Source organism: Nicrophorus vespilloides, unplaced genomic scaffold (assembly GCF_001412225.1).
Source record: "Nicrophorus vespilloides isolate i.1.1-1 unplaced genomic scaffold, Nicve_v1.0, whole genome shotgun sequence".
NCBI classification, from domain to species: Eukaryota; Metazoa; Arthropoda; class Insecta; order Coleoptera; family Silphidae; genus Nicrophorus; species Nicrophorus vespilloides.
The window spans coordinates 2,416-26,663 of record NW_017099005.1 but is presented as its reverse complement, the minus strand read 5'-3'; the positions used below and the strand labels follow the sequence as shown (position 1 = coordinate 26,663).

Sequence of the window (24,248 nt, the reverse complement as noted above, 5' to 3'; positions counted from 1 at the left end):
TACGGCCTCACTGCATTCGTCGTCCCACCAAGGGCAAGGAGGCACGGACTTCATTAATAAATCCAATTTGAAACAGCGCCAAAACTGCTGAACTAAAAGCTGTTCTGAGCTTACATGCATACATGCGTGTATATTTGGTTACATACCCAAATGTAGTGGTTTCTCTTCAACTTAATTTTACATTTTTCGGTCATCTTTTGGTTTCATTTCAAAGCTTATAGTTCAGCTGTTTTGGCGCTGCTCATTATCCTACTTTTTAATTAGGGATATAATTAATAATATTAAATAACTAAAATTGATAGCTTAGATCTATTTAGATATTCGCATAATCTAGGGATTGCTTAATTTAATAATTATCGAGATATATGCCATTCATTTTTCTTGGACAGCGCCACCTTTTCAAAAATTTAGAAGTCCTATATTACAATTTCTTTGTTATGTAATCTTCAGTTTAAAATAATTTTGAAAATTTTATTATTATTTGATGCAATACTTTATTTTTAATATTTATGTTCCAGTTCAAATTGTTAACAAATATTGCTTCTTATGTCTACTAAAACTATTTAATATTCCTTGGGTTTGATTACATTTTAATAACATATAAATAGAATATATATATATATAGAGTTTAAAATATCAACAAATGTAAAATGCAGGAAAGTAAACTTTTGTGAACTCAAAGATCCATATTATCATCGGTGGATTCGCCTTCGAGCGTCACCCGCGCCTCGATTCTCTTTTTCACGCGAACCTTTTTCTTTCTTCTATTGATAACTCCATCCTCCTCATCCATCATCCGCAATATCACAGACTGATCTGAGCAATCCAGAGGCGCCACGGATATATCTCGTACAGCTCTGAACTTACCGCAATTGTTCAAATGCTCGTTTTCCAATCGGAAGAAATTCCAGATGAATCTGAATAAATAAAAAATCTTTAGTTATTTATACAATATAAAATCGAAATCGAATTACCTTCGGAATACTTCGAGAGGTGCTAGAATGGTTATCATTAGTTCAGCGTGGATGTATCCAAGTTCTGTTAATGACATCGAAAATGCCCAGCTGAAGCGCAGCAGAAGATCCTCGACTATTCCGAAGTAATAGAAGTACTGAAAAATAGGGAATCATCTTAATAAATATATTTATGTTTTAGTAAGAGACAAAAAATACTGTGGAAGGATACACGATTTCTTCTCGCAGGAATTTGTTGTCTCCTGCCTTTGAATCGAATAAACCCCAATCCAGTCGGATATCCCAAGTGTAGGCGTAGCAAGAACTGAGGAGAGATGATGTTAACCATAGATAGAAGAAAGGATTCTCGAACATTGATGTGTAACGATCTAAAGAATTTTACAGAATTATATTTTTAGAAAGTTTAAAGATGCTGTCTTTACCTGAGTAAATGGTAAACAATGTTGAGAAGATGATCACGAAGAAGGACGTAGAGTATTTGGCAGCATTCGCGAGATGCGGGAAAGCTTCTCTTGTGTCTCTATAGCGACGAAGACATTGCGCAAACCGGAACCACGCCGGAAGAGCGGCCATTATCGATCTTAGTGGAATAAACTTGTTAATACAATAATCGATATCTGCCGAGAAAGAAACGCATTTGAAAGTTCAACAAATGTAGTAAAGAGAGAGAGAAATGGTACTGTCATTGAGGCAAACCTTTAGCTTCGAACCAGTTGGTGTTGGTGATGTAGAAGCAGAAGAAGTATTGCAGATCGGTGAATAGGGTCATCATGCTGTTGAGCTGATCGGCCATCCAGAACTCAGCGAAGGTTACGTAGAAGAACGGAGTGACCAGAACACGGCTCTGTTGATAATTACTTTTTTAGTTTGCTGACTTCATAATAAGCTCATTCATAAGATGCTTACCAACACTCTCAAGGCCCAAAATCTCGCTTCGTGCCTCAAGGTTTTCGTGGGATTCAACAGGAACGCGGCCATCAAGCAGTTGAGTATGAACGGGTTCAGGTAAGCGGGAATGCTGAGCTGCGCACTGTAAAGGAAGCACAGCAAAGAAATGGACCATATTACGCCGAAGATTGCAGCCATCTCGATGATGTGCTGCTCGGAGAGGTGATTCCGTGGGTCCATCTCGAAGATGAGAACGTGATTGACTCCCGAAGACCTCCAGCCGTAGATGTTTATGCCCCAGAGGAAGAGGAACTCAACGATGAGGAAGGAACCGCGGTACAACCGCGTGATGATCTTCCAATCGTCGCCCTTGTGATTGAAGATAGCTTCAAGAAAGAATGCCGACGATCGTTCAACTATTTACTGCTCACCTGATAAGATGACTGCGATCAGAAGAACAACGAACGACCCGGAAAACAGACCTACTTTGAATGTAATCCAAGGGCTCTGCTGCTCACCCAACGGCGGCACCCTCAACCGTTTCATAGCCCTCTGGCGATCTCCACCTTCCAGATCATTGGTGACCGTACCCTCCGTCTCCCTTATAATTTTATCGATATCCTTGTTCATATAAAAGTGAGAACTCTCCACGTGGTTTATACGGAACTTTGTACCCACATCGGAAGACAACAGCTGCGTAAAAAGAAAATAATGAATGGTAGTTTAGAACAAAGATTCTGAAAATACTTTGTCGTGCTTTTTCAGTATTTTTCTGAAACCGGTGAAGTTGAGGTTTTGATAGTTTTGAAGCAGTATTAAGCTCAGGTAGAATTCGCTAAAAGCCAATTTCAGTTCCTGCATCTTTCTCGCCGGTAAATTCTTCCTGCGAAGGATTCTTTTACTATAGTTCTTTGAGCTCTGCTTTCCTTTGTACTCCTCCTCCATGGCGTCGCTCAGTTCGCTCTTCAGATTCGCCGATTTCCTGGTAGCTTCAGCCAATTTTTCTAATAAGAAATTAGAAAATTATTATTTATATTTTTTTTTATAAAAAGATGAAATTTTAACTGCAAAACATTTCTTAGCAACAAAATAACAACATCGTTTACAATCTAATCTAATTCAGTACGTGACTAAGGAAAAATAAGCGACTACTTAAAAATAGTTCGTAAGTAAGCTCGATAATTAGTGGAAATAAGGACAAGTTTAAGTTCATTGAGAGACCAATGGAATAGAAATAATTGCATGTATTTTCTTAGTCTTTCGCGTTTCATTAAACTTAATAGTTTGACGGATTTAATGTGAGTTTCCTTCAAAATTTTAGCAATAAATATGTTATGCATTTTATCTTCTTATACATTTCAGAATCACTGAAATCTATTTTTATCGTTAAATTTAGCAAATATTAAAAATTTCTTAGAAAATATCCTATTTCAAAAATTAATATTTTGAATTGTTGTATATTATGGTAATTTCTATTATAATATAACAATAAGAGTTTTCTTGAATCATTTCGAGATTTTCTGAGAAAGAAAGTTTCACAAAAAAACTTCACAGTCGAAATTGTGCCAAGATTTGAATTAATATTTCGAAAGAACTGTCGGATATAGCTTTGAATTTTGTAACAGTTCTAAAACTGGATTCGTTTTAATTGAAGTTTCCTGAATGAAAAAAAAATCGATTGTGTGTATGAAAATTGAATTATTTTGGAGTCGTTGGTGAGTGTGAGCGTTTGGTTTCTAGCGACGGGCGATTGATTTTTTTTACCGGAATAGAAAGTGTTGATTTTGGCCAGTTCTCTGTCGCAATAATGGAAGAATTTCTCGTCGAACTTTGCAAAGTATCGGGTCAACACCTCCGGCTCCACGTGCTCCGCGGATGGGGCCTGCTCGACGGCCGCATAAAGCAGAGCCTTCATCTCCTAAAAATAAGATTTTTGTGAAAATTAATTTTCGAAAAAAAAAAAAATAAAAATAAAACAAAATTGTTCTCCGAATTGGGCATACTTCGTAGCTGATGTACTGCTTCCTCCATTCCGGCGTGATGTGGGCGGACAGGTGTTCTGCGAACTTCATCCTCACCCAGGAATTATTTGTTCACCATCGGAGCAAAAGAAAAATAAACTAAACCAAACCAAAATATTATCTTTGACGTTGCGTCCGCGTGACGTTTCGGGGACATTGCAGGAGGCGTCGCGACGCCTCCTGCCATCTGACCAACCGGGAGATGGCGTTGCTTTTTCAAAGCACCTCCAAACCAGGACATTCATACATTATTTTGGATAATCAGCCTTCTTTACTGCGTCCAAGGAATTAGCTCTGTATTGTTCAACCTGATAAGTTATCGCGAAACCGCGCGACGCGCGCGCTCCGCTTCCTCTATTTTCATGCTTTTCATTCCCACTGTGTTTCATCCTTTTTATTTTCAGTTTGTTTGTTGCATCGAACGAACAGTGAATGAAAAGCCGATGAATGTGAATGTTTGCGCCTCTTCTTATTTTTCTTCCTTTTTTCGTCCTTTTTCGCATCGCGTGCGTGCGTTTGCAGAAGCGGCGTCGCCGGTGACGTCCGAGCAGTTTTCCGCCAATCCTGGTTCTCGGGAAACTCTATTGATTTCCATCCAGAAAATGGTTGAACGTTGGGCAAAACATATGGACTGAATCGCGGAGCGAAGGTGTGTTATTCGCAAAACGCGCTATGAAATTCGCGCTCATCGTGGGTGTCATCGCCTCGGTTTCCATCCTCTGGGTCCGCGGAGAACTGGAGTACTATGATGGTGAGTCTCCAAATGTGTTCACCCTTTTTATTTTCACCCTACGCAACAGACAATTTCAAGTCCACTCTAAAGTTGTTGACCTCCATACGCCGCTTACGTTTATCCTCTTCGAAAACATTATTAACCTACAGCTGCAAACTATCTCATCTTCACACAACTATTTGCTACCTACTATTAACAACAATCCTCAAATATTTCATTTCATTCCATACGTTGTTCACTAAAAAAAAAGTAACAATCACAAATCGTTTTTCAAATCCACAGCGATAATCTAACAGAAACATTAATTTAACAACAAGAATTTACATCATACATTTTAATTAATCTTCATAACGGCATTTCAATAGGAACAATGGATCAAGAGCATAATTGACAACAAAGGTCATGGTTGGTTGGCGTCGGAGATCCGAAACGCAATACAATTTAAAGCGAAATATTTAATTGTAATATGTTTTCTCATCTATTGTCAATCATATTTAAAACATAACATTTTTATATTGTTAATTACACAGCAAATTAACTGTTTCTAAAAGTAAAGTCATTTATGAATGATGACTTTGTATTTTTGAAGGAATTTGCAAATGTGTATTTATTTTATGGCTTGAAATTTGAGATATCCAATAACGAAATTATTTAAAAAAAAAGCAAATTTACGTTTTAATTTAATTTTATTTACATTTTGCTTGTTCGAAAATTTCAGATTTTCCAAGAAAAAAATGCAATGATTAAGTTCCAAACAGAATTATGCAACTCGAGTTGAGAAACTTCGGTCACTGACCTGTTTCGTATGTTTTAATTCCGCATAATTACTATGAAGATTTATGAATGAACGATGAGTTGGTTAAATGAATTTACTTATTTTGCAAATAAATTAAAAATTGTGAAAGTCTGATTATTATAAAAGTTGTGTAATTAATTTTTTATTTTATGTAAACATTGTTTAATTTATGTTGTAATTAAAAAAAACTTGATTTGTTTTTGTTATTAGAATATAACAATGCATTTTCGAATCCGGAAGCCGCCTTGATCTCGCAACTGTACATGGACCCGAGGTGGAGGGCGACGATCGCTTGGAAGAACGATCGCGAGGATCTGGGCTTGTTCAAGCAGAACCCTTTCGTGAAGGCCAAGCTGAGCGAGAGGGTGAGAAAGCTGGAGGAGTTCGTGAACCGGAGGAGGAAGCAGCTGCGTGAAGCGGCTCAGAGGGAGACGTTCATACAACTTACGAAAGATCGCGAGGAAGAGTACAAGAACAAAAACTACGAGCAGTATCAGCTCAAGTATCCCAACCAGCAAATCCTGGACGACGTACGACCGTATCCGCACGAGGAGAACGACTTCAGTTTTCGAGATGAAGATAACGATGATGATGATGAGGGTGAAGATGAGGAGGAGCAGCAGTTCGAGGAGGCTCCGGCGGCAGAGGCTTCAGGAAAGGGGGCTCTGGGACAACTGAAGATCAATCGGGATGACCCAGTGGAGTTTGGCTACGTTCCACCCGATCCACGCTTCTACGAGGAAGCCAACACAAAAGGTAACGATTACGATTAAAATGATGAAGATGCAATATGTTTTTGTTCTCTCTGGTAACACGCGCATTATCGATTCGACAGAGGCGGTTGCTAATGACAAATTGGACGACAAGCAGGAGGAATTCGTAATTGGCGGTGACATTGCGAGGACGGAGGACCAAAATCAATACGTTCTGGAGGCTGGAAAAGAGCGCGTGCAGAAATTCGTCAACGGAGAGGACGCGGTCCACGTGATCGCCGTTAAACCTCATGGACACAACATCGAATCTGCCGGAGTCTACATCATCGCCATAGTCGCTGGAATCAGCGCTGCAGCTATGGTCGGACTCATCGCCTTCGCAATTGGATGGTACAAGTGAGTACAAATAATCTTCGCATTTCCAAAATTTCTGTCTGTCTCTTCGATTACATTCGTTTTGAATTTGTTTCTCAGTGATGTGGATGTTTGAGGGGAGATGTGAGTAACCTGTAGGGCTACATGTAAATGTGTACACGCAAAACCACTTATTTCATAATCCTCTTTGTTTCCTTCAGCCAAATAGCTTACAACATCACTAATTATTAACAAAGATTGCACCAAATTCTTATATTACCAACAGCTCTGAAAGATACAATTAACGAAAAAACTTCAAATTCTGTTATGTCGTATTTACGTTAATTACCTGAACACCATTGATCGAATTTTATTTAGTTCGATTTCTTAAACGTTATATAACCTTGTTATCGAACGTATTTGAATGTTTCGCATACCATGCACGTTGGGAATACTTGCAAATATTTATCAATATAACAAAAACGCATGTGTTAACAATCAATTGAAATGTTACAGAATTATATATCATTGAAATTCACATAATTTATTGTATACAAAAAAAATACATGAACAAAGCGACCACAGGCAGTATTTTTTGCCCAAATTTAATATTAGATAAGAATTATGAAATGTGTTTGTATGATAATTGATGTATAAACATGAAAGTATAAATGCATGAGAAAGTCATTGTTATTGGGTTAATGTGTAATGCAGTTCGGATTGTTCCCTGAGCATCTTGGCCGCTTTTTCTGGAGTCAAATCGCGTTGGCTCTGCGCCAAGAGTTCGTAGCCAACGACGAACTTCTTGATTGTAGCGGATCTGAGCAGTGGAGGCAGATACGACCCATGGAAAGTCCAGTGTTTGCAATCCATCTCCAATTGAGATCCGGTCGGAGCTCCATGCCATCCCATGGAGTACGGAAAACTGCACTTGAACAAATTATCGTATTTCGATACGAGAACTTTCATAGCTGCGGCCAAAGCGATCTTCTGCTTAGAATCCAAATCGGTGAATCTTTTCACATGCCTGATTGGTAGAACCATGGTTTCGAAAGGCCAGATTGCCCAATAAGGAACGACTATTAACCACTCTTCGTTACTGAATACAGTCCTACATTTGCGTTGCAACTCTTTTTCAGTATAATCCTCGAGCATAGGTCTGCCGTGTTTCTGGTAATAATCCAGCTGAGTTTTATCCTTGAGTTTGGGCTCGTTCGGCATGAAACTGGAGGCCCAGATTTGGCAGTGCGGATGCGGATTCGAACATCCCATCATCGCTCCTCGGTTTTCAAACACTTGCACCCACTCGTATTTCGCGCCGAGCTCTTTCATTTGACGGATCTGCAAACGGAAAATCGTTACTTCATACAGATTGAGAATTGGATGGTGTAAAGTTACCCATTCCTCGATGATCTCTTGTATTTCATCAGAAGTCATGGTGGGTAGATAGATGTTGGATTTGGGATGGAAGCACATGACTTTGCAGGTGCCCAGTGCCGGGGCGGATTGAAAGAGAGGATCGTCGGATTGAGGTGGAGTTGGGCCTTCTTCTAATAGAGCAGGAAAATCGTTGGTGAAGACGCAAGTGGATTTGTAGTTGGGTGTTGTGATCCCGGAGGCCCTCTTCGCACCCGGACAAAGCGGGTTATCGGGATCGAAAGGTGGTACAGCTTCAGTTGCGCTTCCCTCCACCTGACCGCTCCATGGCCTCAACATCCGATGAGGCGACACCAGAACCCAATCATCCCTTAATGGGTTGTACCGCATATGCTGATGTTCTAAACAAAAAAGAATCGATTACTGTACAGCTAAGATCGATATACGCTTTATTACCGTTCGGGTCAAACATATCCGTTTCGCAATTCGCTGTGAACACGACTGCTCGCAAGTACTCGTCGAATGGAATGCGATAACTTTAATCTATAACTTACATAATCCATGGCTCCATCTCTCAGCCGACCTGCACACTAGAGCTCACCCACACATTTAAATTACGTGAGCGTTGCCATGGAAATAAAACACAAATTAATTCTCCATCCCTTTTGAAACTATAGTTACTGCATTTACCGATGAATTATTGCAGCAAATTTTAGTTAATTTATTTAATTGAAGAGCGTTGATTTCAATGCGCAAATTGACCGACTATTTGGAAATCGACGCTCTGCTGAATTTACTTTGAACATAAATTAATTTGATTTGTATCCAATAATGAAAATGTAATCACTAATTAGCAAATTATACTAAATTATTTTTTTTTGTTGTAATTCAAAGTTATTTATAAATTGTTATTTTACTGTTTAAATCAATCAAATTCGTTCTTTACGGTATTTATACCGTTAGTTAAAAAACTAACAGTGAATTAGCAATTTTCTTTGCTTTTTTTTGTTATTAGATAATCTTTGCGGTTTAGTAACATTTATTTCCTGAATTCACAACAATTTACTCTAAACTATAGTTGTTATATAATAATATATTGGTTTTCTTAATTATGTTTGAGTTTATCAAACCAAAGTTTTGATTTATGATCGTCTAATGCAAATATGTATCAATATATTGATTATGTAAATATCCTATTACCATAATTGCCCAAACTAAATCTTTTGCAAAAGTTCATTAACAATATTTTGAGTTATGGGAGTAAAGTTTTAATGGTAATTATGGAACATCTGTTCAATATATCTTAATAATAATAATAATCTTTGCCATTTAGTTTCTCTACAAAATAACTACGAAGTATTATTATTTTAAATTAATTCTTATATTTTTTAATTTTATAATATAATTTCAAATTAATTGAAATTACTGATAATATTTTAATGAATGTCTTAATTTCTTATGTAAACTAATTAGGTTGAAATCTAAAAATAGTTATAATTTATAAGAGAAAAGTCCATCAAATAATTTTGTAAACGGGTTTCTCTTTTGTCCAAGTTGGAGTTGGAAAATAGCCTCTTTCATTGCGCGCAAGTTTTCATTCGAAAATCTTCTTTAACGATTAAGGCCATCAACGTCTTTATTCTGGTATTGTAACATTAGCCTTCATCCATTATGAATTAACTTTTCGATTATGAATGAACGAGGAGAGCATTTGCATCGGCGCGTTTTCCGCTTTTCCTTCGGCGTCCAACATATGTGTGTGTGTGTGCGAGAGCGCGGAGTCGGAAAAGCGCTTTCCGCACAATCAGTCGCACGCCGATGGTATTCGGGGGAAGAGAGCAAAAGTTAGTTTGAGTGCGTGTCTCCTGAATCCCAGATACGCGTGTCCTCTGTCCCATGTATAAAAATGTTTTGGAGTTCTTCGCTCTCCTGAAGAACGGCATCTACCATTGCGCCCAAAACATGTAAGCAGTCCAAAATCCAATTTGTTTCTATATTGATTAATAGTTTTACCTAATACATTAAAAGCACGAATAATTTACCCAAACCAATAAAATTTATTGATGGTCTACGTCCGTCGCTGCTTTTGGCACGTTTTCCTTCGTCCTTCATCCGTTCCAACATATTAAAAAATATTTCTCCTTTCCGCTTAATTAAACATTCCTCATCGCACGCAAATCATCTTCCAAGCGCTTTCAAATGGTTTTATCGAACACTCAAAATTTCTGGATTTCGTTTATGCTAAACGGTGAAAAGTTCTTCAGACAGACAGGAAAATCCATATATTCCCGATGGCATATTCGCCTCAATCCGAAAGAATATTCCAAGTGTCTCATCAATCAATTGAATTCGCTTCGCCAATTATTCAGAACGAACTGTTTGTCGATGCATTTTTCGTTTATTCGCTTTTCAGAATCGAATCGATGCGGTGAAGATATTTCCGTCCTTTATTTCTGAATCGCGTTTCCGTAACACGCGTGATTGGAGCGCAAAAGAACATTTTTACCGGACCTTTCTACTTAATTAATTAACTAATTAATTAAATAGAGCGTAATGGATTATTTTTTTCCTACAGCCAAAATTGTAACTTTACTTCCAATCGCACTGATTGAAACTTATGAAATAATTCTAATAGATTTTCAATAATTACACAAACAAACTTTTTCCATGTAATTTTGACAGATTAACTAATTAAATCTACAATTAATAAATAATTAAACTTACCTTGATCGATACTTTTGACGTATTCAATTTCATTGCAAAAACTTACCTTGATTAACTATTTATGTGTAAATTAAAAAAAAAAGTTTCAAAGTATCGAAAATGACCAATGAATGTATAATTAAAGCTATTCTATCATTAATTAACTATAGTTGTCATAGGAAATCCGCTTACAGCAATTATCGAGTTTTCAACGAACTTTGGACTATTTTCCACTTAATTGTAGAGAAATTCTGTCGAATTGCGAGTCGCATTACTGTAGTATTTGCAAATGAAAATGACTTGGTGACCTTTCGCGTTTGATTTTGCGAAATTTGCAATCGGAGAGCAGAGCGCACGTGGTTCTCAATAAGAAGTCCGCAAATGCGTGTAACGCGACACGACGGTAATTTGCTTTCACAAGCTGGCGATGTTTTAAAGGAGGAAAGATAAATATTGATGGAAGGAAATCGGCGTTAAAGTGGAACGGAAACGCGATACGCGCAAGGCGAGAGAAACATTAGCTTTGATGGGTGACTACCACCTTCTGGATTGGATTGCTTTGGTTATTTATCGATGGGTGCAAATAAAATGAGGATCGTGGGTCTTCAGTTTGCTTTAATTCCTTTCTCTATTCGTAATTGAACCTGCGGCCTCCGTCGAAGCGAAAACCGTAGGCTGCGGCGTTCTTGGCGTCCACCAGCGCCGGGTTTCGATGCTTGTAGAAGCTGCCGTGGGAATGGGCGGCCCTGGATGAGCCGGTGCCCTCGCTGCGTGGATAGAAGGCTTCGAACGTACCGTCTGGAGGAAGCACCAGTTCCACCTCTTTGTCCTTGGGATCGTATGCAGACACCGAAGACATCATCACCAACACCACCATCATCATCATCATCAACGCAAGGACGCGCAGCATTTTGTGCGAGGGCCGCGTTAGAAACTACTCGCCGCCAGATGCATTCGCACTAATAATATTTCACTTTCTCTTTGAAGGCTGTCCGGACGTGAACAGGGGAAAAGTCCGTCTACTCGGACTATCGAAAACGTTTTTATTTACGTAATCCAAGATCACAAACAATCGTTTAACCCAAAAAATGTCTTTAAGAAACTCCGTATTCTCAGATGAATGTAAACGCAGCCGTAATCTATTTCTTATGGATGTGTTGAATTCAACTGAAGAAATAAAAAAGTCATTTCGTAAATTTACTTTTGATCTACTTTTAAAAATAAGAAAAAAGTGTTAAGAAACACCTAATATATTTTCTCTCTAAAGAAAGGCACTATCTTTTCCATAATTAGTCTACTTTTAGAAGTAACGAAGAATAGTATTTACAACTAATAAATTTCCATATTAAATTTATGTTTGCATAAATGTAGATTTTGCTTTGAATAATTTACATTCATTTCTCAAATTTACATAAAAAAAAGCACATATTATCTACTTTTAAAAATGATATCATTGTTTTTGTATTACATATTATATTATATAAAATATTCCAGAAAAATGAAATATTTTTAAAATTACAAAAAACTATAATTACAAATTGTTAATTCATATTTTAATATCTGTTTTATAACATATAAATTATTTAAAATATTCTTTAATTAATTTAGTTTAAATAACTATATAAGTTACATAGAGTTATTTAGTAGATTTGAAATTAAAACTTTGCTCATAAATGTTTTAAAACTTATTTTCTCTTGCTCGACGAATTCTTGGATGAATTCTTTTGAAATTCAGACGTAATCACTATAAATTGTTTAATTAATAGTGTTCTTTCAACGTAAGTAATACTAAGAGATGTTACATTTCCTAAATTACAGTCAAACAGAAGGGAAAGAAAATAAAATTTGAAAGAAAAAAGTAAAGGAGTTTGCAGGCTCGAGACTTGAAAATTAATGAACCCCGAAATCGGGGCAGTCAATGGCAGAAGCCGAAAACTCCCTCCGGCTTTAATTAATTACAATCTGCGATCGTTGGCAGCAGCAGAAGCAAACATCGGTTAGTTCGGCACAAAGAGAGAAACTTTTATTTCGTTAGATTCGCAAAAGACTCGCAGAAAATATCCGTCTATCTGTGTGTAAAAAAAAAGAACCAAAACAAAACACATCAAAGAAATGGACGATCTCTAAGTAATTTGTAGTATTGCAGTCGTATTAGCGTGAGTGCACCAAATGTCTCCTTCGATTTGTCAAGAAAATATGGATTGTTCTGTAAATAATAGATGTGTGCGAACTCACGTATAAAGAAAAAAACTTTTCGTAGTGAATTTTTAAACTTGAAAAACGTCTTACAATCGACTCCGTCTCTCGAAATCCTATTAACCAGAGGAGGCATTATTTAATGCAGTTTTCACGAGTTCTTGCAGTTCGATAAAATATTTATTTTTCTACCATTTATTAAAGAAAACTTTTAATTTAATACGAGCTTTAAAATATTTTACTTAAATGAAATGAAATTTTGTGAAAATGATAAAGTTTTGATACGATTTCGAAGCCAAAAGTTTTCGGTCCGTAAATCAAACGAAAGTAATAATAAAAACCCAATTACATACACGGATTTTCCATCCGAAGGAAACAAAAGGAACGCGAAAAAAAAGGAAGAAAGAAACGAACACATTCATCATGTCTGAATGTGTTTTCTTTCGTTTTCCTTCAAGAGAAAAAAAAAACGATATGCGAATTTAAATTCACGTTCGTTTTTCTCCCCTAAATTCCGATGGATCTCCGGGAAAACTCGCGAAAAGCAAACAGAAGTTTTCATAATAACGTCGGTCCGTTAATTAAATTGCAACGTCGAATGTTTATTTTTAATCTGCCATTAGTGGAGCTTCATCATCTCAGTTGTCTCTTTATAACCATGACGACAAACAAAACAAAATTGAAGAAAAACAATTAATTAATTTGCGTTTGTCGTTTATCTTTTTCAGTTTGCAGAAACATGTGAAGAATGCTTCGGACGTCGAGTATCCTGCGTACGGCGTGACCGGACCCAACAAAGAAGTCTCTCCGTCTGGAGACAGAAGGTTGGCCCAGTCCGCGCAGATGTACCATTACCAGCACCAGAAGCAGCAGATTATAGCCATGGAGAAGTTAGTATCGTTTCACAAATCAAAGGTTAACAACAATAGCGGCAAACGTGTAAAGAATATTAATCAATACTAAACGAATTAGAACCATACATTTTTAAAAGGATTGTTCGACTGCAGTAAAAAAAAAAACTACGGATGAATAATTGCCAAGGCTTTTAATCATACCGAAAGGTGATTTATATTGTTGACATCGCAACTATTATCGATCGTTTTTGTTCCAACAATTTATCTTGCTTTACACCTCGCGAATTACGAGCTCTACCATATCCGAACAAACTTCATAACAAAGATTTTCCATCAAGATTTATCATAAAATTACATTTTATACTGAAAATTTCAATAAAATACTTATACTAAATGATGAACTGAAAGAAACTAAAAGTAGTCATTGGTAAAGTAGACTACTTTTTATTTAAAACTGCAAATGCCCAAAGGATTTCTCTTCAAAGTTCTTTTGTGAAAACTGTAAAGCATTCAGTTTAATTATAAGTTGGTAGTGAAATCCTTTCAGCGGCGATTCCTCGTGGAGCGAGAGGAGAGTGCTAACACATTATGCCAATACACAAGAAGTTTTGGCTGAATGTCCCGGGGGTAGAGAGGGCTAACGTAACGTGTATCTAATTCGAATCGCTTGGGATTCGGAGGTGCATCAATACATACACTCCAATTTCGTAGAAATCGATACAAACAAATAGTTATTATTTACAAATTTACAAAAACATTTTTAACAGATTTTACTAATAAATAATGCAATTCAAATTGCACGAAATCAAAAAGATAATCTTGTTAAATTTAATATTGCTTCATACAAAATGAATTATATTTTGAAGTGTATTAACTTTTTACAGTATGAATGTTGTATTTCCAAAATGTAATAAGTAACTTTGAACTTTGATAGCAGAGCCGCAGCGAGCGAAAGACACGGTTCGATATCTGAAGTGGACAGCGACGAGGAGAACGAGGAAGGAGATTACACGGTGTACGAATGCCCAGGCCTGGCTCCGGTAAATTGAATAAAAGAACAAAAAAAATACGAACGACAAGAGTGGATGTGGAGGAAATAAATTTTCGCAGTATTGACGAGATCGTTTTCGTGCTTTTTTTCTTTTGGCAGACCGGCGAAATGGAAGTGAAGAATCCGCTTTTCCAGGACGATCCGACTCCAGCGGCGACCCACAACACGCTTCAGGTCAACAAGAGCAGCGCAGGCGGTAAAAACGGAGACGGAGTCCAGAAGAAGTGAACCGGCTAAAGGGAGGAGAAGAAGGGTGGTTTCAACATTCTGCAAGCTTCGTTTTTCTTTTCCTATTTTTTTTCTCTCTCTATATATCTCCTATTACAAATTTATATAAATATCATTATATGAATATCTTTAACAAAAAAAAAATGGGGAAACATATAAATATATCGGTTTTTAATCGTGGCTTAGATCTTTATACCGCAAACATATCATGGACTCGACGTACCGCAACAGCAACAGCAGTTTTGTTATCACGACTCAATTTCCATCTATCTGCAAGTATTTCAATCACATGTTTCGAGAGAAAAACCTCAAGCCTACTAACAAAAAAATTATTCGACCCACTTTGAAAGCAACGAAAGTTAGGCGAATCCTAATTGTAGAGAGGCGAAAATCCTTATATATTATCCTTAAATAGGAAAACCAAGAAACCAAGAAGAAAACCCATACGCTTCAATATATATAAATATATCCTATAAGTATGTATTCAGAAACTTTCTCTACTTCCATCCAATCCAATCAAAATTAACATTTGTGATTTAATTATATAAATTATGTACATATAACAATGGACGAAACATCACTTTTGTTTCTTCGATTCCTTTGTTTCCTTTTTCGTGCCGCGTTTGTTTTCAGTGACAGAAGAAGGCACATTTATATTAATTGAGTTTTATTTTCAAAAGACTGAAATAGTAGCGAGTGAAAACAATGGGATCTTATCGATTTTTTAAAATAAAACAACTTTCTATGAATATATATATATTTAGCAAAGCAAAAAAATGAAAAGAAAAAAAAATAATTATATTACAATTAAACTATTATTAATAGATGAATCTAGAACAGAGAGATTATATAAAACAACATATATATGTATAAAACCAGCTTTTAGATAAAAAAATAATGATAATATACGACAAGATATCTCTAGTTTGTAAAATTGATGATGGCGGAGGAAAGTGGAGAATAAATAAATAGTATTTAGCTGATCTTCCAGAGGAAACTGAGATGAATGTATATATTATGTTCCACTTTTGTTTTGTTCGTTCTCTTCATTTTACTTTCCTCGTATTTATTGTTGTTGTTCTCATTTTAACGTTTCTTTGTCAGTTCAGTTTATTTCAGTTGATGTACAAATTTGAAAAGAAAAATATAAATGAATTCTATATATATATATACAACAGATGTATAATTATTATATTATAAAGATGATAAATTATTGAAAGTTATTGTATATTTTTGTCTTAATAAAGAAAGAATTTTATGTCACAGAGATTGGACAGCCCACTTAAATGTAATCAACTTTGATAATAGCGAATTACGACAAAATTAGAAACACCACAAATATGTAGTTACACTCGATTTATTCCCTGTAGATTTAGCTTTAATTAGGTTATTCAATTTTCTACGCGGTGCTTGCGATTAGCGAAATAAAAGCTTAAATGTGAAGACATTGCTTAAAAATATTAGTTCAACTTTGACAGTCAATTGCAAAAATACAAAAATGATAAATGTGCAATTAGTCTGTTCCCTGTAGTTCCAGCTTCAATTATATTTGTTTTAACGAATGAAAATGTGAAGATTATTCGAGCCTTCAAATTTAATTACTTTAACTTGACAATAAGCTGAATTTGAATTAAATTTCTTTAATTTTTATAGCGTATTACAGAAAGTATATTCATATCAACAGTTTCAGCTTTGATTAGAATATTCAATTAAACATGTACTGTTCTTGATTATCCAAATTCAACTTATTTTCATTAATTATATATTTATCTTTAATTGGTTTATTAATTTGTCTGTTTGATATTTGTTGTTAACAAAATAAGAGGCAAAACGTGATGATTACTCATTAAAGAAGGATGTAGAAAAAGGGGTATAGAGCATTAAAAGAAAAGCTTTGTTTTGTAATTTTTATTTTATTTTGTTGTTTATTGTTCGCCGATGGCATTGGCGCGAAAATATAAACGCAATTCACGAAGATAACAAGATAATTTGTACAGCTAAGCGAAACACGTTCGTCTCGTCCGCCCGTCATGATTTCCTTCCATCTATATACACAATGGTACTGTTTAGGCATCATTGGGAATTGGTTGGTATATTTTATATCGAAAAATTGTTCGGTTTTCGTATCAGATTTGTAGGAAACACGTAAATGTTACAACAAGGGGGAGCGGTATTTTTTTTTAAAAGGAAAATAAATAAATAATGCATCTATTTTCTTATGAAAAATAAAAACAGAATACTAGAAACGTTGCGACGCACGGCGAGACCCGTAAGAAGACGGATGTGACGACAGAAGCGGATCCTTTCCTGTTCGTTCGTTAGTTTTAGGATGAGTTTTTGGGGGGGATGGAGGTCGAAAAACAAAAAAAAGGCCGCTCACATCCGGAATGTTATCGGGGGTTGCCGATACGGCGCAATTTAACTAAAATATTTTTTGTAGTATGTTTTTTTTTTAAATGAATTTTACTATTATTTAGTCCGTGGCCGTGTTGCTGCTTCCTGCGGACTTTTTAGTAGTAGTTGGTGTTGGATTTGTTGTTACTTGCATATACAGTGACGCGATGTATTGTGATCTTTTTGTTTTACGACATTACTTTTAGTTGATTTAGGTGATCTTGACTAATAATTTAGAAAAGGGCCTTGATTTCATCGTACAATACAAGGACGATAGCGCCACCAGTACCACGGAGGACGTTGGAGAAAGCACCCTTGAAGAAGGCACCGGTACCCTCGGTCTTGGCGATGGTTGCCCAGCAGTGGGCTGTGCTCTTGTACAAGATGTCACTCTTGGCGCGGCCAGACTGCATCATCATACGCCTACGGACGGTGTCGAAGGGATAGGAGATGATACCGGCAACGGTGGTGACGGTCTGCGCGATAGCCCAGGAGATGACCAACGGGGTGTTCTTGGGGTCGGGAAGGAGACCCTTGGCGGTGTCGTAGATACCGAAGAAGGCGGCACGGTAGATGATGATACCTTGGACGGATACACCGAATCCTTGGTACAGACCCTTGAGGCCATCAGCCTTGTAGATCTTGCTCAGGCAGTTGCCCAATCCGGAGAATTCACGTTCTCCACCAGCTTTACCGACATCAGCGGCCAACCTATATATTGCAACAACAAAAACATCAGTGTTATTGCTTCCAATTGGAAATTGTTCAAAACGTACCTGGTACGGGCGAAATCGAGTGGGTACACGAAGCACAAGGAGGTGGCTCCAGCAGCACCGCCGGAAGCCAAGTTACCAACGAAGTAACGCCAGAACTGGGTGTGCTTGTCAACACCGCTGAGGAAGACCTGCTTGTACTTGTCCTTGAAGGCAAAGTTAAGAGCCTGGGTTGGGAAGTAACGGATAACGTTGGCAGTGTTACCGCGCCAGTAGGCTAAAACACCTTGCTCCTTTGGGATACGGACGAAGCAATCGACCATACCTATCATAAACAGAAACAAGAACAAAATCAGTACATTGCATTACATATATATATAGATATAAATTAACAACTTTATCAGCAACAATATTCAATCAACAAAAAGACCAACCTTTTATTTATTATTTCATCTAAATTCAGTTCGTAACAATCATATATAATCATAATTTTCTATAATCCGTTCTTCATTTAAATACTTTGCAATTAGTTTAAAAGATTTAAATTTGTTACTATAGACAACCCCATAACCATTTGACCATAAATTGATAAATTTAAACCAAAATTAACAATAACCAATCAAATCAATGAAAGGAAGAATACAAGTAAACAATAGTAATAATCATTAATAAAATAACAGCATATATATGATTAATTTTCTTATTTGAAAATTTCATATTTTTTTCTTGAGATGTTGGCCTTTCTGAATTTCTAAGGACAATTGAAGACTGTTAAATACAATGGTTTGTTTCATCTTCTGTGGTTTAGATTAATTTAGAAGAAATATTATTAATTTAGTAGTTTTAATAGTGCTTGTGAAGATCCTCTCCTTATGGTAAATTGAATATTCCTTAATATCTATCAATACAATGGTAAGTTCGAAATTTGAAAGATTTATATTCCTTATGCTGATGAGGTTAAGAAAGTAGTTCAAGCATTCATATTGATTCGTATTGATCATAAACACAAATTGTTGCTATTATTCAATATTAATTAGCTTGTAGAGCTCTCTTTTTATAAGTAATAACTTCTTTTTCAGATAAAAATATAGCTATAATCATATAATTCACATTTTGTTAGGCAACCAAATATACAACCTGATTTTATTTAAAAAATATTTTTAATAATTGTATCATTTTTTTACAGGTATGAAGAACAAATATTTCTTTATTGAATTAAGAAAGGGAACAGTCAACATGAAATATCGGAAGAATCAAGTTTCTAAGAAGAATTAATGAGTTAACAACATCAGGTAACTTTTTTCATGGTAGTTAATCAATGTTGTTCTTAATTATTTTTATCAAGACTGCTATTAACTAATGCCAAAAGGTTATCTGCATTTACTACAAAGTGTATGAATTCAAATTAATTGATTCGCGTTTAATTTGGGTAACATCCAATAAAATTGAAGCTGAAACAATTGATCGAGCGAGCGATGAGTTTGAGTTGTCGATTGAAAAATGTTATTATGAATTGCAGTGGTTTGCTGCAATTTTATCGTTTAGCTTGCAACTGTAATTAAATAAAAGTGCACAAGTGCATTTCTTTTCTTGCTTCAGCACTTTTCAATCTTTTTTCGGAGTCTGAATTTCTTTTTCTTTCTTGGAATTCAATACGTCTGCACAAGGTGAACAGCTTGCGAGTTTACCGCTCCTATTGCGAGCCCCTCCAGACAGACGGTACAAATCAAAAGGCTTTTTCGAAAGCAATGAATACTGCGAGCACGTGGTTTTCTGTGACCGGCCGGCGCCATTTTGTGAGCGAAACCAACCATCGTGATTCATGCAATTTTATCAATCGTCGTTGCTGTAAAATGGAAAGTCCCGATAGCATTGCTACAGAGTCGTGGCATTTTGCTTATAGGACAAAAAAAAATACCGACGCAGAGCGGCCAGATAATAATTTGACTTATCATATTTCCTCTTTGTATATTAAACTATATATTATATAAAGGCTTATTAAGATGTTGAATGGATAACATCACTAAGCCTTGGTGTCAATTTTATTTAACGAGTAATTAATGTGGTCATTGACTTAGCAACCGGAACGAATATTGCAAAGTTAATTATCATAAAACCACGTGTTGTTTCAGAAGGCGATCTCTGACATTGACCTTTTGTAATCGGTCAATGATTTCCGTTACTTTTACTCCTTCTTCTTGGATTAATGATGCGTGAATAGTAAAATGGTTGTAGGATTCGCACTCAGGAATAATAAAATTTAAAAAAAGAGTATGTATATTAAGTTTGATCGACCTTCATAGTTGTAGGCATGTGACGCACGCATGAAACAATTAGTGGCTGTTATATAAGCGCGGCCACGTCGTGTGCCAAGTGTGTAACATACTTTGGCATTGAGATGAAGTTTAGATACGAGATGGGTAGCTTGCAAAAACCTTGGACCATAAGAGCAATTAATGGATAAATAGTAATTTGAAAAGTATAGAAGATAAGATATAAAAATTGTAATGGTTTTCAGGGAAACTGCCTTTGCGTAACAGGATGTGAGCAGCGCGCGCGCACTTGCGTCCATCGAGGAAACTGGCTCCTGGTTTTCCGGATCAATATCGATGCGAAAGGTGTTACATAAAGATTTTGGATCGAGTATGGAGAATTGATTCCGCCATGCGGCCTATTTTTTCCTCCTCCATTGATATAGCGTGTAGGTTCGTAAAGTAGGTCGTGGATAGATATAGATATTCCACTTTTCAGCTTTCTCACGAGGTCTTAATTTTAGATTGGATGCCGTTATGTAACTGGCTGTGTCTCTTGAATTGATTGAATTCGCTGACTAGTAATCGTAGTTCTTCTTTGCTGATGGCTTTATATATGAAAACGTGACTTCAATGGCGGACTTACCCTTGTAACGTTGTTCCTCAGAGATTTGCTTGGAGATGTGTTGGACCTGGAGGAGCAACTTGACGCGCTCGATGGGAGCAACGGCGGTCTTGGAGATGGCGGCGGAAATTCCTCCGGCGAGGAAATCCTTCATGAATCCCATAGGGTCCCCAAGAGACATCTTCGGTTCTGGTTTTTGGTTACGGCTGGGTCAAAGTTACAAGAGCGTTCCTTCTTGGACGTGTGTTCAGATCGCGCACTGAACTGCAAGTGAACTGGGAGTGGAGAATGGCGTATGTAGACGTGGTAGGCGCGCGTCGATCATGTGCTCTCCTCTCCCAGGCCAACGCCAGGAATAGATTTTTTCCACGTCACGGACGCCGAAACTCGTGTACTTTGCTTTTTGGTTAGATAATGGTAACGTTATTGAACGATCCTCTATGCCCATTATGTAGTCGTCGGTGGGTTCTCTTTTCTTTCCCTTAAAATTTCAGACCTATCTTCTCATTGTTTGCAACATAGGTGAACCATTTTATTCTGCGATTTCATGTTTGTCGCGTTATTTTCCACTCTTCGTCATTCCCAGAAGTTCGTTACAAACCAGCTGCAAAACCCACCAGACATATGGTCTTTTGTTTGCTACCTGAAAAGAGAGCAGGTAACCAAAAATCCCCTGCCTCCAGCGGAAATTTTTGAAAGATCCTTTCAATTTTCCCGCGACCTCCACGAGAACGATCCCCAAGATGCAGTAACATCTGCACCTGCGTATTCTCCTCCCAAGATCAATACGAAAACCGAAAATATTTTACTACAAAATTACAGTAAATCTTGTTGTATTTCCATTACAAAAGTACAATTGTATTACTTATACTATAAGACTTTTTTTTTAACTTTTATTATTCATTCACAACCTGCCAACATCCATGGGTATAAGTTGAATGTGCACTATAAGTCTAATGATTATATAAAATTTCTCGTTTTTTCATTAATTATATTTTCTTCTTCAGCCTATAAGCATTCTCTTCTGGACATAGACCTCTTCAATATGATCGGTATAATGTTAAACAAATAGTAAATATTCATTAGGAAAATCAATAGTGTTTTCGTGGCATTTTGTAACAAATCAATACCATACACATCCAAAACGCTCAAGACCTTCATAGTAGCACACATTTCTGACTCAAAATACTAACATCATTGATTCTTCTATAACTGTCAGATAGATGAAAATGCGATGTCTAAGGTGTGTCAATATTTGATCAACGATAAAAGTTTTCCCATTGTTTCTACTGAGACGCCAGACCTTATCAAGCTACGAGTAAATTACTCTAATCGTTATCAAACTAATCTGTTCTTGAGTGAAAAAATGTGAACTTGATTAATTCGATAATGTAACTCAGGGTCAAAGTTTCCCAATACATATTATTGAACTGCAAGTCGCGAGAAAAGAGACAAAAAAAAGAACGAGTGTCGTAATGCTATCGTCGCGTTATCATTTGAATGAAGCAAAAACTCGAGACAAAATGTGTTATTAATTCGCGTGTGCGCTGCGCGACAGACATTTGAACTTTGATTTTTCGTTATGTATGGATTATTCGAAAAAAAAAAAATCGCTTCGCATTGGAAATTGGTTAATTGACTGACGTGACGAAAACGCTTTTAATTGCGTAGTAGAGAGGACGATTTAATGGATTTATTTGCAAAAAAAAAGAGGCAACTTGATATTCGTTGCAATGATGACGCTTGTAACGTATACGTATTTAGTTAATGATAATCATGTCTGCTTCGGTGAGCGCAAGTACAGTTATTTCTAAGAACACTTAGACTAAATATTTATTAACCGTAATTGTTTCTTTTTATCTTAAGTTATGTCCATTGTGAAATTAATACTATTGCTGCAAAAGAAAATAATCGAGTATAAATGAAATCAATTTAATTTGAGTTTACAGTTGAGTGTTTTTTTTTTCTTGTAACCTTCTTAACCTCGGTTTTGCCTCTTGAACTGCTTAAGAAAAGTCAAAGCTAACCGTTATTTTTATCACAGTATCCATTGATTACGTATAGTATTTTTCGATACTCGATGAAAGACGATGTTGTGAAACGATCTAGATTATCGATTTCCGACTCTTTTTTTTTTCAAAATTGTAATTGGAAGTTGATTCTGCAGATGATGCGTTTATTTGTTTTTTCATTTAGGAAACAATGAACACAGTATCGGCCTTGTTATTTACGTTTTGGGATTTTGGCTTTGAACGCGAGGCCGTAAAAGCTTTATTTATAATTAATTATTCGACAAACAGACGCATTTTGCAAAAGGGCACTAGGTCTCTATTTTAAACTACTAATAATCGCAATGATTATGATAAGATCGTTATCGCTGCGATTTACACATTTTCATAACTACGCATTATTCGTTCTGAGATATCGCACTCAATGGGCAATTGCATAATTGAGTTATTTTCGAAATAGGTAACTATGCTCGACATCTCAATGTACAACATACGAAAAATAAAAACATCGTACAAGGTTTCGTTCGATGATGCTACTACCTACAGTTGTATAATTTTCACTTAGACAGATCGTGTTAATTATCCTGGGGATCGCGGATTTTTCGACTTTTCGCAGGTCGAAGCGAAAATCGTATTATTTTTCGCGGTTACGTTCGTGCTATAAAAAAACGCAAACACCACGGGTACTATGGATGCTTTTAAAAATAGTCGAAACGCCGTTGCATAACTTTTTGGACTTGCTCGTTAATACATGTAATTCAAATGTGGCTCGTGTGCATTCGAAATGAACGATAATATATCTTCATGTTAAGGTTGTCTATTCACTTTAAATATTCGTACTGTGACATGCATGTATGTACATAAAGCATTTGTGATTACATTTATCAATTTTTCAATTATCATTAATTTTATTGCATTTGCTACTAGAAAATTCTTGCAGTTATCATTTATTTATTGTGATATTGTTGTATATTATGTTTCCATGGGAATTGATACGTTTCAGTCCATCTAAATCAGAGGTTCCCAAACTTTTTTGTGTCGTAGACCCCTTGCCTGATATTGATTTTTTGTAAATTTCTAACTGTAGTTAAGTTTTGTGTCAAAAACTCAAAGTAAAAACACATGTTAAGTTTTATACATTTATTAATTGAATTTAAATTAAAACTACTCAAAATAAAATTTTGTATCTGTTATATAAAATATAAGTAACATAAAATAAACTAAGCAATAAGTAAATGTTTTTAGTGAGAAGGATGAACCTGATGCTTTAATAATAAATTATCAACATTTGGCGTCAATTTTGTAAGGTTTAATCTTAAATTTCCTCGGCTAATGATGTCCAGCCTGTTTCTTTTTTTCGCTAGGAG

At 36.1% G+C, this 24,248-nt stretch overlaps 5 protein-coding genes across 6 annotated transcripts; 1 reads left to right on the top strand and 4 right to left on the bottom strand.

Annotated features, from left to right (window-relative positions):
- Positions 1 to 578: 578 nt before the first annotated feature.
- Positions 579 to 4,163, bottom strand: LOC108563824 (xenotropic and polytropic retrovirus receptor 1-like). Its single transcript, XM_017922614.1, has 10 exons — positions 3,866 to 4,163; positions 3,627 to 3,780; positions 2,610 to 2,866; positions 2,294 to 2,555; positions 1,881 to 2,248; positions 1,671 to 1,818; positions 1,397 to 1,591; positions 1,173 to 1,342; positions 975 to 1,111; positions 579 to 917 (listed from the first exon to the last, which is right to left on the bottom strand). The coding sequence occupies exons 1-10, from the start codon at positions 3,932 to 3,934 to the stop codon at positions 677 to 679; spliced, it is 2,001 nt and encodes a 666-aa protein (XP_017778103.1). The 5' UTR covers positions 3,935 to 4,163; the 3' UTR covers positions 579 to 676.
- Positions 4,164 to 4,426: 263 nt separating this feature from the next.
- On the top strand, positions 4,427 to 15,217 carry LOC108563825. 2 transcript variants are annotated; one of them, XM_017922616.1, is made up of 6 exons: positions 4,427 to 4,634; positions 5,623 to 6,168; positions 6,248 to 6,521; positions 13,484 to 13,645; positions 14,547 to 14,649; positions 14,760 to 15,217. In XM_017922616.1, the coding sequence occupies exons 1-6, from the start codon at positions 4,556 to 4,558 to the stop codon at positions 14,886 to 14,888; spliced, it is 1,293 nt and encodes a 430-aa protein (XP_017778105.1). In that variant the 5' UTR covers positions 4,427 to 4,555; the 3' UTR covers positions 14,889 to 15,217. The 2 variants fall into 2 exon arrangements, with proteins under 2 accessions (XP_017778105.1, XP_017778104.1); XM_017922615.1 differs by having other exon boundaries at positions 14,544 to 14,649.
- Positions 7,051 to 8,607, bottom strand: LOC108563826 (probable galactose-1-phosphate uridylyltransferase). Its single transcript, XM_017922617.1, has 3 exons — positions 8,313 to 8,607; positions 7,878 to 8,257; positions 7,051 to 7,820 (listed from the first exon to the last, which is right to left on the bottom strand). Exons 1-3 carry the CDS (start codon positions 8,326 to 8,328, stop codon positions 7,170 to 7,172), a joined length of 1,047 nt encoding a protein of 348 aa, XP_017778106.1. The 5' UTR covers positions 8,329 to 8,607; the 3' UTR covers positions 7,051 to 7,169.
- On the bottom strand, positions 11,138 to 11,656 carry LOC108563827. The gene has a single exon (XM_017922618.1). The coding sequence runs from the start codon at positions 11,467 to 11,469 to the stop codon at positions 11,188 to 11,190; it is 282 nt and encodes a 93-aa protein (XP_017778107.1). The 5' UTR covers positions 11,470 to 11,656; the 3' UTR covers positions 11,138 to 11,187.
- A 2,113-nt stretch (positions 15,218 to 17,330) lies between the features above and the next one.
- On the bottom strand, positions 17,331 to 21,168 carry LOC108563828 (ADP,ATP carrier protein). The gene is made up of 3 exons (XM_017922619.1): positions 20,894 to 21,168; positions 18,059 to 18,320; positions 17,331 to 17,993 (listed from the first exon to the last, which is right to left on the bottom strand). The coding sequence occupies exons 1-3, from the start codon at positions 21,051 to 21,053 to the stop codon at positions 17,516 to 17,518; spliced, it is 900 nt and encodes a 299-aa protein (XP_017778108.1). The 5' UTR covers positions 21,054 to 21,168; the 3' UTR covers positions 17,331 to 17,515.
- Positions 21,169 to 24,248: the final 3,080 nt, after the last annotated feature.

Excerpts from the sequence above, each read along its gene's own strand:
- LOC108563827 (XM_017922618.1), bottom strand. The coding sequence starts at position 11,469 with ATGCTGCGCGTCCTTGCGTTGATGATGATGATGATGGTGGTGTTGGTG.
- LOC108563824 (XM_017922614.1), bottom strand. The coding sequence starts at position 3,934 with ATGAAGTTCGCAGAACACCTGTCCGCCCACATCACGCCGGAATGGAGG. Across the intron at positions 2,249-2,293 it reads GATCGCAGTCATCTTATCAG|CTATCTTCAATCACAAGGGC; the intron begins GTGAGCAGTAAA and ends TCTTTCTTGAAG. Across the intron at positions 918-974 it reads CCTCTCGAAGTATTCCGAAG|ATTCATCTGGAATTTCTTCC; the intron begins GTAATTCGATTT and ends TTATTTATTCAG.
- LOC108563825 (XM_017922615.1), top strand. The coding sequence starts at position 4,556 with ATGAAATTCGCGCTCATCGTGGGTGTCATCGCCTCGGTTTCCATCCTC. Across the intron at positions 4,635-5,622 it reads AGAACTGGAGTACTATGATG|AATATAACAATGCATTTTCG; the intron begins GTGAGTCTCCAA and ends TTTTGTTATTAG. Across the intron at positions 6,522-13,483 it reads TTCGCAATTGGATGGTACAA|TTTGCAGAAACATGTGAAGA; the intron begins GTGAGTACAAAT and ends TATCTTTTTCAG.
- LOC108563828 (XM_017922619.1), bottom strand. The coding sequence starts at position 21,053 with ATGTCTCTTGGGGACCCTATGGGATTCATGAAGGATTTCCTCGCCGGA. Across the intron at positions 18,321-20,893 it reads TGAGGAACAACGTTACAAGG|GTATGGTCGATTGCTTCGTC; the intron begins GTAAGTCCGCCA and ends TGTTTATGATAG. Across the intron at positions 17,994-18,058 it reads CTCGATTTCGCCCGTACCAG|GTTGGCCGCTGATGTCGGTA; the intron begins GTACGTTTTGAA and ends TGCAATATATAG.
- LOC108563826 (XM_017922617.1), bottom strand. Across the intron at positions 7,821-7,877 it reads AAGAGATCATCGAGGAATGG|ATCCGTCAAATGAAAGAGCT; the intron begins GTAACTTTACAC and ends TTCCGTTTGCAG.